We start from the raw sequence: 11,930 nt of genomic DNA on the forward strand, positions 1-11,930 counted from the left end.
ACTTACAGGCTGCTTTAAATAACCTAAACAGCAAAGTCATAACCAATCCCTACCCCCCCACAAAACCACACCAGGCTAGTCCCAGAGCTTGAGGCAGCAGCAGGGAAAAATACATTGTTGTACTGTATTCATTGACCACAAACCTAAGTTACTAATTTTTTGCAGGTGCCCCTTATAATTGAAAATGAGGATGATGCTATTACAGCAGGCAGCAATCAGCTGGACAATAACATTGTGCCCATATTTTGTGCCTCAAGTGTCACTGGGGATGGATTAGTACTTCTCAAAAAATTCTTGTTTGTTCTGCCACCAAGGATGAGCAACAAAGAGCGTGAGAAACTGGAACAAGTATGTAAACCTTTGTTACTGTATTTTTGCCTGGTTCCTTCTTATAGTTTAAGACAGGTCACATGTAAGTCATCCTCTGGCATTGATTGTTTTGTTCAGGTGAGTACTTGAGTAGACAATTTCTGACTCCTGTTAACAAGCTTAGGCCTTTTATTTCCATTATCTTTTGTCAAGCCTTACCCTATTAGGCTTGCCTGCCATGTTGTCTTCATTGGAAGACATAAAAAAATAAATTTTTTGTTTGTACCAATGATTATTCAATTTAAGATTGCCTGCCATGTTGTCTTGATGTAGCAGCCACACATGTCACTGTTGTTATAGCATTGTTAGACCATAGCAGTATTAGAGTAAACAATCTAGTAATGAACATACGAGTTGATTACTAGATTGCTCCTAACTACAGTACTAGGTCACATCAGTGGCAGGAGTTCTGTTTAGCCTACCAGGGACTTCAGTCAGGACCTGGCCACCCCCTAACCCTTCACAGAGATATAGAGCAATTGACATTCCATCACTCCACTTGGAAAGCATCTACAAAGTCAGCAAAGCATTACAGACAATGGCAAGTTTCACAAAAAATGAAGCTTCAAAACTGCCAAACAATTAAAATCAATGATTGAAACAATAGAAACTATTTCTTCCCCATGCCAACCCTCCAAGATCAGTTCTATCACTGATGCAATGCTATGCGTACTACTGTAGTGTTTCTGGCTTGCCATTAGGAATGGTAAGTCTCCGTGTTTCTAAGCTAATTGCGCATCCTTGGACTTTGTCTTATGGGGCCATTTGCTTCTGTATTGTTTAAATTTTTGGCATTTGCTTCACAAGCATGTTCTCTATCTGGTTTCTGTAGACTGACTTTGGTGCTTCGGGCTGCCACAAGTTCAGGGTTTCCTTCCCTGTGTGCCCTTTTCCTGCACTGACAGTTACTTCTCATGTGTATTTGAGTCTTTGCACTTTTGAGTACCAGGCAAATGGGCTGGAGCAAATAGGCAAATACCTTAGGCATTTCAAGAGTCTTTGACTCCTCTGTTTAGGTCCACAGTTGGGGGCATTCATTTTTGGTTGGGTTGGGATGCACTGGGGATCATGCACTAATACATATGGCATGCCATGGATTCCCTGCACAGCTCTTGATTTTGTAGCTGTGTGATGTGAGTGTTCTTTCAGCAAGCATCCCCAGTGCTTGGGTGTCCTGTTTGACAAGTTATCTTCAAGCCCTGGCAATTTCCATATGGTGTTTTGGCATGCTTTCCCATGGATCAGCCCATCATACTAGCTCTCAATATGTGCAAGTTTGAGGGGTTTGTCAACTTTGTAATATGATGATAATTCTTTCTGCCTGTCATGCTTCCTGTTGGGTCAGTGACACCTATGAGTCCTGTGGTGTTTGTACCCCCTAGAATCTATTGTATATGATCTGGCTTTTGAAGTGAAGGCTTATCAGGCAGCTGCCACATTGTGGGCTAGATTTGCCCATGTTCAGCATTAACAGCTTTGTGCTTATTTGGAATTGAGACCCGGAATCAGGGACCCAGAATTGGAGGTGTTGTTGAATTCCATCTTTGTTCCATCCATGCCTCCTCTTTTTCCCTGCGAGTGTCGTTTGCCTTGCTTCTGTTTGGATGTTTCGGAGCCAGAATCGGAAGGGGAGGAACAGACGCAGGGCAAACCACACTTGCAGGGAGGTGTCAGTTTCTCATGGTGGATGCATTTTGACTGGATTGGTTGAGGTGGAAGTTCATTTACATTTTTCTCCTGGTTCATTTATTGATCCAGATTGATTCCAGTCTGGAATCATTCCTGGGGAGGTTGGTTATTCTGGCTCCTTGATGGGCAGCTCAGCTATGGTTTCCAGCACTTCTAGCCCAGTGTTCAAATCCGAATGTTTTTCTGCAGCTCCGCCTTTGCCAGCAGATCAGCCCGGTGATGTACTTGGCTGTTTCAACGTTCTCCTTGTATCTTTGTATCTAGATTTTGACAATTGTATTTCATCATTTGAATGGTGAGCAGGTGGCTGGGTTATTGGTGTCCCACCTGTGTTTGTCTTTGAGGCAAAAAGTGTGAACTAGCTTGGCATGTGTTTTGCCTTTTATATCCCTCCATCATTTTTCTTCAGTCTAAGTTGTTATTTCTTGATAGGAATCTCATGCCTAATACTGTTGCCTTTTATCATTCTGCTGGGGGTGGGCTACCTCCCCTCCTCCCCCCAAATGAGTCGGGGAGGTGGGGTGAACAAGCTCATGTTAGGTTCGAGAGAATTTAATAATTTGTTTACATAGTTGGGAGAGTTCTTTAAGCAGGTTTTGAAAAGTTGGTCTCTTTTTGAAGCCAGCAGTAATTTGTTTTGATTCCCTAACTTTTTGGTTGCCTTCCCCGGTGAGGTAGCAAAAATAAATGTCACTGCTCCATGCGCCTCTTTGTGTGGGCCAGGTTTTGGTGCTGGCCTTCGGTAGGCCAATTGAACTCCACGGCTAATATGACCTAATAGATAGTACCATCTCAGTGGCTTCAAGGAGCCACTGAGGCTTGCCCAGAAATTTGTGTTTCATTGCATTCACTGCTGTTTTTTTTTGTGACATTCCAGGAACCATCAGAGTTTCAGATAGATGAAGTATTCCATGTGGACCGCAGCATAGTTGTAGGAGGCTTGCTCACTAAAGGTGTCATCATGCAGGGAGCAACATTGCTACTTGGTAAGATTGTCAGAAAATTGTCCTAATATATATAGTATAAATTTTCTAATGCATTTTTCGCTGGTAATTCCTCTCCTGTAAAGGGCGAATTACATTGAGAATCGTCCACAAAAATTTGTCACTTTTTCATGCTGCAAGTGTTAAACACTGTACAGAGACTTAAACCACATGGTTAAGAAATTGACTATTTTAATGTACTGTAATTGCCATTGTTGCAAATTCAGTAAATTTGCATTTTGAAAGAACATTTAGCATTTCTCTTATAAATATATATTGACTAAAATATATACTGTACAATGTTTAATCAAATACATGCAATATTTAATCAAATATATATGTATGTATGTATGAAATGTATTTTGAAGTTAATATTTTGGGGAGTGTGGAACAGATTAATTCAATTTACATTATTTCGTATGGGAAAATTTGTTATGAGTTACGACCCATCTCTGGGAACGGATTAAATTCGTAAATGGAGGTACCACTGTACAGTATATGTATGTAATATATGTATGTAATATATGTATGTAATATATGTATGTAATATATGTATGTAATATATGTATGTATGTATGTTTATATATTTACTTATATATTTGTGTATATATTTATTTACATATATGCAGTATTTTATATATTTATTTACTTGTACTGTATATGTATATAAATGTATATTTTATTTATATAAATAATAAAATGTTATATCTCATATGCAACATTTATAAAGTATAAATGTTTTCCATTAATTCATGCAAGTAGTTTTACAAAAGGTTTTAATGGGGGGAGGGGGAATTGGAGGTGACATATTTTAGCTGCAGTAGGGCGAGGAAGTCTGGGAAAATGTAGGCGTTGACAGAGCAAGCGTTGGAGGTGGTCATCTCTACCCGAGCTGTCAGGCAGGAATTGCCACACGGATATTATTACCTAATTAAATGATCAAATTCACAAGGTTCGAACCTACGTCCGAGAGCATCCCAGACGCTGCCTTAATCGACTGCGCTACGACGTGGTTAAAAGAATTGCAACCAGAAGTTCTACAGTCCATACTTGGAGACTGCAGTCTCTCCGAGACACAAACCAGGATTTTTACGCAATTCCCACCATGCACTCAAGCTCTGTCAATAGGCCGTTCTACCTCTTCGTCCTTACTTCATTACACACAAATCGCAATAGCGTGATGCATCAAATGAACATCAAATCCTTGTGGATTTGTTCATTTGATGCACTACGCTATTGTGATTTCGGTGTGTTATTACCTAATTATTTCAGTGTCTGATTTTTTTCTTAATTTTTTTTTACAGTAATATTATTCAATAGTGTGAAGTGTTATATGTTTATATACAGTACCTGTAATAAAATGTATGAATCATCGCTATACTCATTTTATATATAACGTGTGTGTATATAGTGTAATAAGTAACTACATGTTTTGTTCACCATAGCTGTACTACTAAGCAGGTATGGTGAGTTCAAACAATGAGAGGTTGCCACACACAGCTGCTGCTCCCCTCTCTCCCTCACTCGTTAAAGACCAGACGCATCAACATTCCTCTTCCAGCCATACTGTTTGTGGTGTTATTGCACTATACACACACACGTTAAATATAAGTATCTATGTTTAATCACCATAACGGTATAACTAAGCTGGTATGGTGCCCAAAGAGCATAGTGGCCACCCTACACAGCACAAGTCATGCAGAGAATGCCACCTCCCTCACCAAAATGGTTCCTCCCCACATACTACTTTGCTGTTATATATAACATGTGTATTAATGTAATAAGTATCTACATTTGTGTTCACCATAGCGAACCACTAAGCTGGTATGGTAAGTCCAGAACCTTCCTCCCACACCAAGATTACTCCTCCCACCATACTATGCACAGTGCTAATTATCACCACAATCCTGCTATTATCAGAATCCTGGTAATTTTCATCAGCCGGGTCTTCTGTAATACGATCATCACTAAATAATAGCAGTTACATATATATATTTTGACTTTTTAGGTGATGCTGTGGTCACAAGCTGAACAGCAGTCCTCTTAGCTCATGCTGCGTGCGCCAGCCTTGGTTGCTCACTCGGTACTGAGGATCTCACACCCGAGAATGTTTCCCACGATTTTTTTTTAATGGTGTCTGTTTACAAGAGCCCTGAGGAAGCTGATGTGAACCCCTGTGTAGCTGGGGGGGGGGGGGCCATCGTGTGTGGGACCCTCAATCTCCTATGTATGACGAGTGCATTGTGGGCAGGTTACTCCCATCGTCTATGTGAGTTTTGTGCAGCTTAAGGTACATAATTCTGTACTGTGGTACGATTTCTTATTAAATCAGCAGAGGGCAACTGCTCGGTGATTTCAGCAAGATGAAATCATTCATCTGGAGGTATGCAAAGAATCTTCCAAACAAATCTATCATTTCATGATTTTCCTATTTCCTATATTCCCAGACTGTATCATTGCATGTCTTTCTGTGGAGATAATACAATACATTGGATACTTTTACATTAGTCTAAGGAGTTATTGTTTACAGGGCCAATGGACAACTGCAGCTTTGTGTCAGTAACTGTTGGGTCGATCCACCGAAACAAAGTTCCCTGCAGAGTGGTGTGTGCTGGCCAGTCGGCGTCACTGTCACTGAGGGGACCAGGTTTGAGTTTACGCAAAGGAATGAAACTGATGAGCACCGAAGCCAGGCCCAGAGCATGCTTTTATTTTCAGGTTAGTTTAAAATTATTTCTCTCAACGTTTCATGGATTTTCTAGGCTAAGGACCCTTGGTTGCTTTCCATGTCAGAACCTTAAAGTTCACCCAGGACACAGTTCACATGCTAGGCTCTAATTGGCCTGTTACCCACCATAGCATGCAACTGTACATATGGTTTTGTCATATTTGGGGTGAAGTGGATGAAGTCTTATTTAAACCTACCACCAAGCAACCACTTGCTTGAAGACATAAGATGAAATCAATCCACTTGAAATTGAACATTGTAATTATGAAGAAAACCAGCTGTCACTGCTAACTACAGGTTAGTAACTAGCCATTATGCAAATCATCACCAGACGACAGCACAGGTTGCCAAAAGAGGGTCAGGGAGCTGAGAATCCTTAGTTAATACCTGACAGTTTACCTTTGTGCAGAGGCCACCTAAGTTAAATAGACTGGTTTTTTCTTGAGACTTTGGTCTTAGTGCAAGAGGTTTAATGGTTTTAGTGTTCACTTTGTGGTGCCAATATTTTATCTTTCTATTGATGTGTTGCTTCAACTTGGTTTCAGGGTTCTCATAATTATTTAAGTTTAATTACCTAAATGTAGTTACCGGATTAGAACTATACTCGTGGTGTTCCATCTTCCCAGGATTCTTTTTCCGAGCTAGTCTCTCTTGGTTGCTTTCATTCTGAGTTCTCAAGTACTGTATGCTTGGGTGGTCCGAGCATTAAGCGAAGGCTGCTGGTTCCACTAATCCTTTTGTGATGACTGGAGTAGCAGCTAGTTACTGACCAGTAGTTAGAGATAATTGTTCTTGAGATTTCAGTGCTTGGATATAGGGAAAGTTAAATGTGCATTGATTTGATCTTTTTCTTATAGTAAGCAGTCACTTGGTTGTAAACTGAAATATTCATCACCCCAAATACATGACTAAACCATTTGGAAGGTTACTTGTGATAAGAGTATTAATCAATTAGAGCCTGGAATATAAATTGTCCTGGGTGGACAATGAGGCCCTGGCTCAGGATACAACCATGGGGGCCAGCTCAGAATGGAACTTTTCTTTTACTCAGTGCCATATTTTTGCTTTCATTAGACCATTAACAAATGTAAAGGTTTATTGGTGTTAGTACTGGTAATTCTAAAAATGAAAAAGAATAATTCATAATTTGTTATACTTGGAAGTTACCGTGTCAGTTGAAGATATGGATATTAGTTTTTTTTTATTTATGAATTTGATTTATATATCTTTTAGGCAAGAACTCAAGTTCTCCATCACTCAAGCAGTATATGTCGTGGGTTCCAAGCTACCGTCCATATAGGAAATGTTCGACAGACAGCTGTAGTTGAGGGAATTCTGGGATCCCGAGGATTGCATACAAACGATCGTGGCTCGGTGATATTCCGCTTCCTCCGGCAACCTGAATTGGTCCAAAATGGAGCAAGACTTCTCTTCCGGCAAGGATCAACAAAAGGAATAGGGAAGGTAATTCAAGTATTTGAAGAAGAGCCAGATAATGTTGATCATTATATTGGCCTTGCAAGATAAGTTGACTGTGGTGCAACCTCATGATTTTGTTATACCATACGTGTATATAATTTGTGAAGCATTCTGATGATAGTACTGGCAAATATTTTCTAAAATACTATTAAGAAAATTCTTTATTTTTAAGTTCTTACATATACCTTGGACATCTAGAAGAGCAGCAAGGACTTGGTGAGTAAAAAGCCAATATTGCCAGTGAAAGGAAAAAATAATTAGGTAAATGAAAAATATTATATATACAGTACATATATTTATAACACTTCCCACAAAATAGTTTACAAGTAATAATAAATGTCACCAGTTTTATGTTATATGCAAATAAATGCACTTTTTAATAACTAAATGCACTGTATTCTGCATTACAATAGTGACACTGCACTCTTCAAATGATCAGTTTATGACCAATCTTATCAGTACATCGTACTAATCTAACATTATGTATAGTATAGTCTTTTGTTGCTAAGTGTTGTACTGTACTTCCTACAGGAAGTACAATTCTTTATTACCAGTTAAAATTTAATAGCAAAATGACTTGCCTGCTATGTAGTAAACTTGTAACTGCAGTACATGCAAGAGCCTTGGCTCCTTCTCACTAGGGTAAATACAAATTTATTTTCCCCTGAATATATGACAATTTCAGTTTGACAAAGATCCAATAAACTAAGTAAAAGGTAAAGGTGTGTATTACAAATCTTTCTAATAGCAACTTTTTGCTAGTAACATTTAACACGTGTAATGAATGACAGATTTTAGGAAGTAAATTTGCTACTTTTGCTGCTGCTGTTTGAGCAATAAGTTCAGCCCATTCAGAAATCAGAGAGCCTGAGGCTTTGATTAGGTTGGATAGGAGTCAATTTTATTTCCTTAGCATATCTATAGGTTCATAATAATATCTGATAAACACTGACCAATACCTATGATTTAACTCCTTTATGGATTGTGTTTATTATTGCCCATAGTGTGTAGGCAGTGTATGCACTGCCACTGCAGAATTCCCAGTCATAAGCTGTGTTTGTAGCATATATTTACAAGTTCTGCACTGCCTATCATTGCAGGTGCATCCTCAGATCCATTATTCCCTTCAAGAATGACCCCATGTTATACCATTAACTCTGAAGTTATAATTTCTGAAGGGTTATGTAATGCCTGTTCCCACACTCCTCCAAGCACCATTATGTCATAAGTGATCCTAAATTAATTATGTCCTCAGTGTGTTCCTACCTCCATTGTGTCCTTAGTATGATCTGAGCATCATTATGCCTTTAAAGTGACTCATCCCAGTCCCACCTTGATATAGTTGTAAATGAACTTTGATGCTTGAAGTTGTCTTGCAGACTTTGAAACGAGGAATTTATATTCAAAATATTGTTTATGATGTATGAAAATATGGTTATCTTGTCCATTACAAAATGAGATTGATAAAGTACAATGCAATACATTAAATTGTATATTAAATTTAATGCATTTATGCAAGTCAAGTTAGTGTGACCAATTGATGCTTGAAAAAGCAATTTTATAGATAAATTTTGTTTTGTGATCTTTGATACTATTATATTATGATGTCCTTACATGCTAGAAAGGTCGCTTATTTAAATTTGTAAGAAAAGCTGTGTGCACAGTAGACCATCCTCCCTAACCTCAATCCAGCAGCCACGTTTTATAGAGTACTTGCCCTTCCTGCTGCTTAATCCATGACTTATGACTTGTAAATAGAGAGCCTCACCCATTTCTTGTGTTATATTGTAAAATATAGCTTTTGCTGTAGTGCTGAGAACATAAGTTCTTCAGCTACAAATGTTTCAAGGCAATAGTTCATTATTCACAGACTTTTTATCTCTAGTCAACATTTCATATTTCAGTATATAATAGTTAATAGTACAGTATAATCTTGATAGACTGGACTAATTGTTCCCGCACACGTATTGAACCTTTAAGGTTTCCATTGTACTACATCAAGGTTTTTTATTTTTCACTAGGCCTGTTGCAAATTTTGTTACAGAAAATTATAAAACACAACTTTGTGTATATTTAGACAAACAAAACAAACACTGCATTTTATTAATACAGTGCTATAAGATACAAAGAAAGAAAATATAAAAAACTAAGTGTGCAGTATATTGTACAACAAGGATTTTCCTACAGTAGTAGTAATTTATTTTAATACCAAATACATCAAATTCCTCTTGTCAGCATCTCGTTCCCAGGTGCGTCGGCTTCCCCTTGATTAGTTTAATAGTTTCTTCCATATTATATGTACTATACTGTACTTTCTGTTGCTCCTGACTAAACTGCTGGTAGACAACTTGTCAATTCTCAGATATTGAAATATTTGAAGACTAATGGATGAAAATAATGTACTTGTAATGAGTTGTCATACAGACCCAGTAGAGGGAAAATATGCATAGCTAGATACATCCACTACACTAGCCAGGCCTTTCCACAAACAAAACATTTTCATACAATCTGTATTATGCAAATACTAAAGGCATGATTAATATTAAATTATGAAAATCTGAGTATGCCTTTTCTGGGATGGTTCAGCATATTAAGGCATCTTGAACTGATGGACACTTGTTGGATCAAGATTTATCCTGTAGCCATATTCATACATCAAGGGATCTGTTCTATTAAAGTTGCACAAAGGAAAAAACCTTAGCCTGTAGAATTTGCATAAAAGAGTTAGTACAAAGACAGCTAATACAGTAGTTAATTATGAGCAGTACACACGAAGTAATTGCAAAGGGATTACTTTGCATAAGTAGACTGTTCTGCGTCTGTTACAGTAATGACTGATGTGTGGGAAATTACAGTACTTTGTTAGTTACTGAAGGATGCTACATTTAAATCTATTGAGAACTAAATTGTAAGTGATGCTGCAGGACATACTGTACTTAATTCCCTAAGCTACAGAATTAACAAAAGTATTTCAGACTGGCTCTTAAAATAGTTGATTGATACTTGTTGATGACCCTATGAACTATTTGATGACCTTATTATGAATTGCTTTAAGCAAGTAATAGTGAATACCTGTATTCCTTAAATACTTAACAGCTATGTCAGCATCAGTTATTTACTGTATTATTACCACTTAGTTTTCTGTGAACATGGTGTAAGTACAGTACAGACGAACAATCGCATGTCCAGGTATGCAAGTTGGGATCCTCGCTGAAATTGTTCAACAGTTCAACCCCAAGATAAGACAAGGTAATTATCTGGAGAAAGTGCCAAGCCAGGCTTATATCTGTTCTTTTTTTTTTTTTTTTGCAAACAACTGTTGTAGCTGTTCTTTTTGAGAATGCTTATGACAATGCCAAGATATATATATATATACACTATATATATAATAGCCCACTTGCATTCATGGGCCTTTGTCACTCTTCCATCAAGGTTTCCTCTTCAGCCACACATTTAAAGTACAACTTTGGACATTTCTCTTGGTCTCTTGTCTTAAATTTGAAGACATCCCCAAAGGTAGTTTTTTATACACTACTCTTTTTCTTAGTTGCTTTTAATGGTCTCCTGCTCTCTCCGGCCTGGAGCTTTATGCGGATGACTATTATTTGCTATTACAGAAATTAGTTCTCCAATATTCAGTGCCAACTCCAGCTTGTGACATAACATGCTGCCCTGGACTATCGGATACAGCTTCAAGTTTTCTACAACCGAAAGTACTACAACTGTTATTAAACGGCACGTTGTCTTTCATCCCTCTGTCTCTTTGGGAGTCAACTTGTGTATAAAGGATAATACAAAACTTTGGGTTGAGCCTTAACACTCATCTGTCTAGTTGTTACATGTTCATAACCTTTGAAATAAATGCTCCAGGGCCTCTTACCTTACTCAAAGTTTTCTCACATCTGGGGGGGCATTTTGTTCTTTGGGCATCTGAAGTTTGTATCTAGAAACTTGATTTCTATCACTTAAAGACTACCACAATGGGTGCATATTTCCATCAATATTTTGCATTCATCCTCTCCAACACCCTCATTCACACTTCACTGTACCTTGACTGCTGCCCCTATTGTGAGCCCTGTTCTCTTGTCCACTTTTTTGCTGCAAGAATAGCCATTTTACGGATTCTCTCTTGGCACACATCTGCAATGTGTCCCCTTGTATTGTTTCTACCTTACCTTTGTGCAGTCTCTCGCTTGTGAATTTTTTTTAAACCTGTCTGTCCCTTATTGGGAAAGTTATATAATCTCCCTACGGTTATGAAATGCCTTTTTCTTTAGTATTTTCAATGCCATTTCTGTTTACGGAAGGGTCGAAGTCTGTTGATGTTGGCTACTTCACTATTTTTCTGACTGACCTATATGAGCCATCTCTCAAGAGATGAGCATTTTCTTGGCAGAACTTATATCCATTGTCTGTTACTTTTTTTTCTGTGCCAACACTTGATTGATGACTTGCAGTGCTCTCATTGCCCTGGAGTCTTGACCATTTCCTTTTGGTGATTAAAATTCAGAACTGGCTGTCCCTTATCTTTAATAGATATAAGTCAATCAAGCTTTGCTGGGTCCCCTGCTATGTTAGTGTTGCCTCTAACGACCATGCATATTGCTGGGGGGGGGGGGGGGGGGGGGGAATACCCCCTCCAAATGTACCTGTCCCATTTCCCAGAAATGGATTCCTACCTT

The 11,930-nt window shown here is 38.3% G+C and overlaps 1 protein-coding gene across 1 annotated transcript in view; it reads left to right on the forward strand.

The window, feature by feature from the left end:
- LOC123773893 (GTP-binding protein 2) overlaps positions 1 to 9,437 on the forward strand; it is a 27,722-nt gene extending 18,285 nt beyond the window's left edge. The window contains exons 8-11 of the mRNA XM_045767826.2: positions 166 to 348; positions 2,936 to 3,044; positions 5,572 to 5,759; positions 7,003 to 9,437. Of these exons, the coding sequence (XP_045623782.1) occupies positions 166 to 348; positions 2,936 to 3,044; positions 5,572 to 5,759; positions 7,003 to 7,296 (774 nt within the window). The 3' untranslated portion in view covers positions 7,297 to 9,437. The remainder of the gene's footprint in view (positions 1 to 165; positions 349 to 2,935; positions 3,045 to 5,571; positions 5,760 to 7,002) is intronic.
- The last annotated feature ends 2,493 nt before the right edge of the window (positions 9,438 to 11,930 follow it).

Source organism: Procambarus clarkii, chromosome 91 (genome assembly GCF_040958095.1).
Source record: "Procambarus clarkii isolate CNS0578487 chromosome 91, FALCON_Pclarkii_2.0, whole genome shotgun sequence".
NCBI classification, from domain to species: Eukaryota; Metazoa; Arthropoda; class Malacostraca; order Decapoda; family Cambaridae; genus Procambarus; species Procambarus clarkii.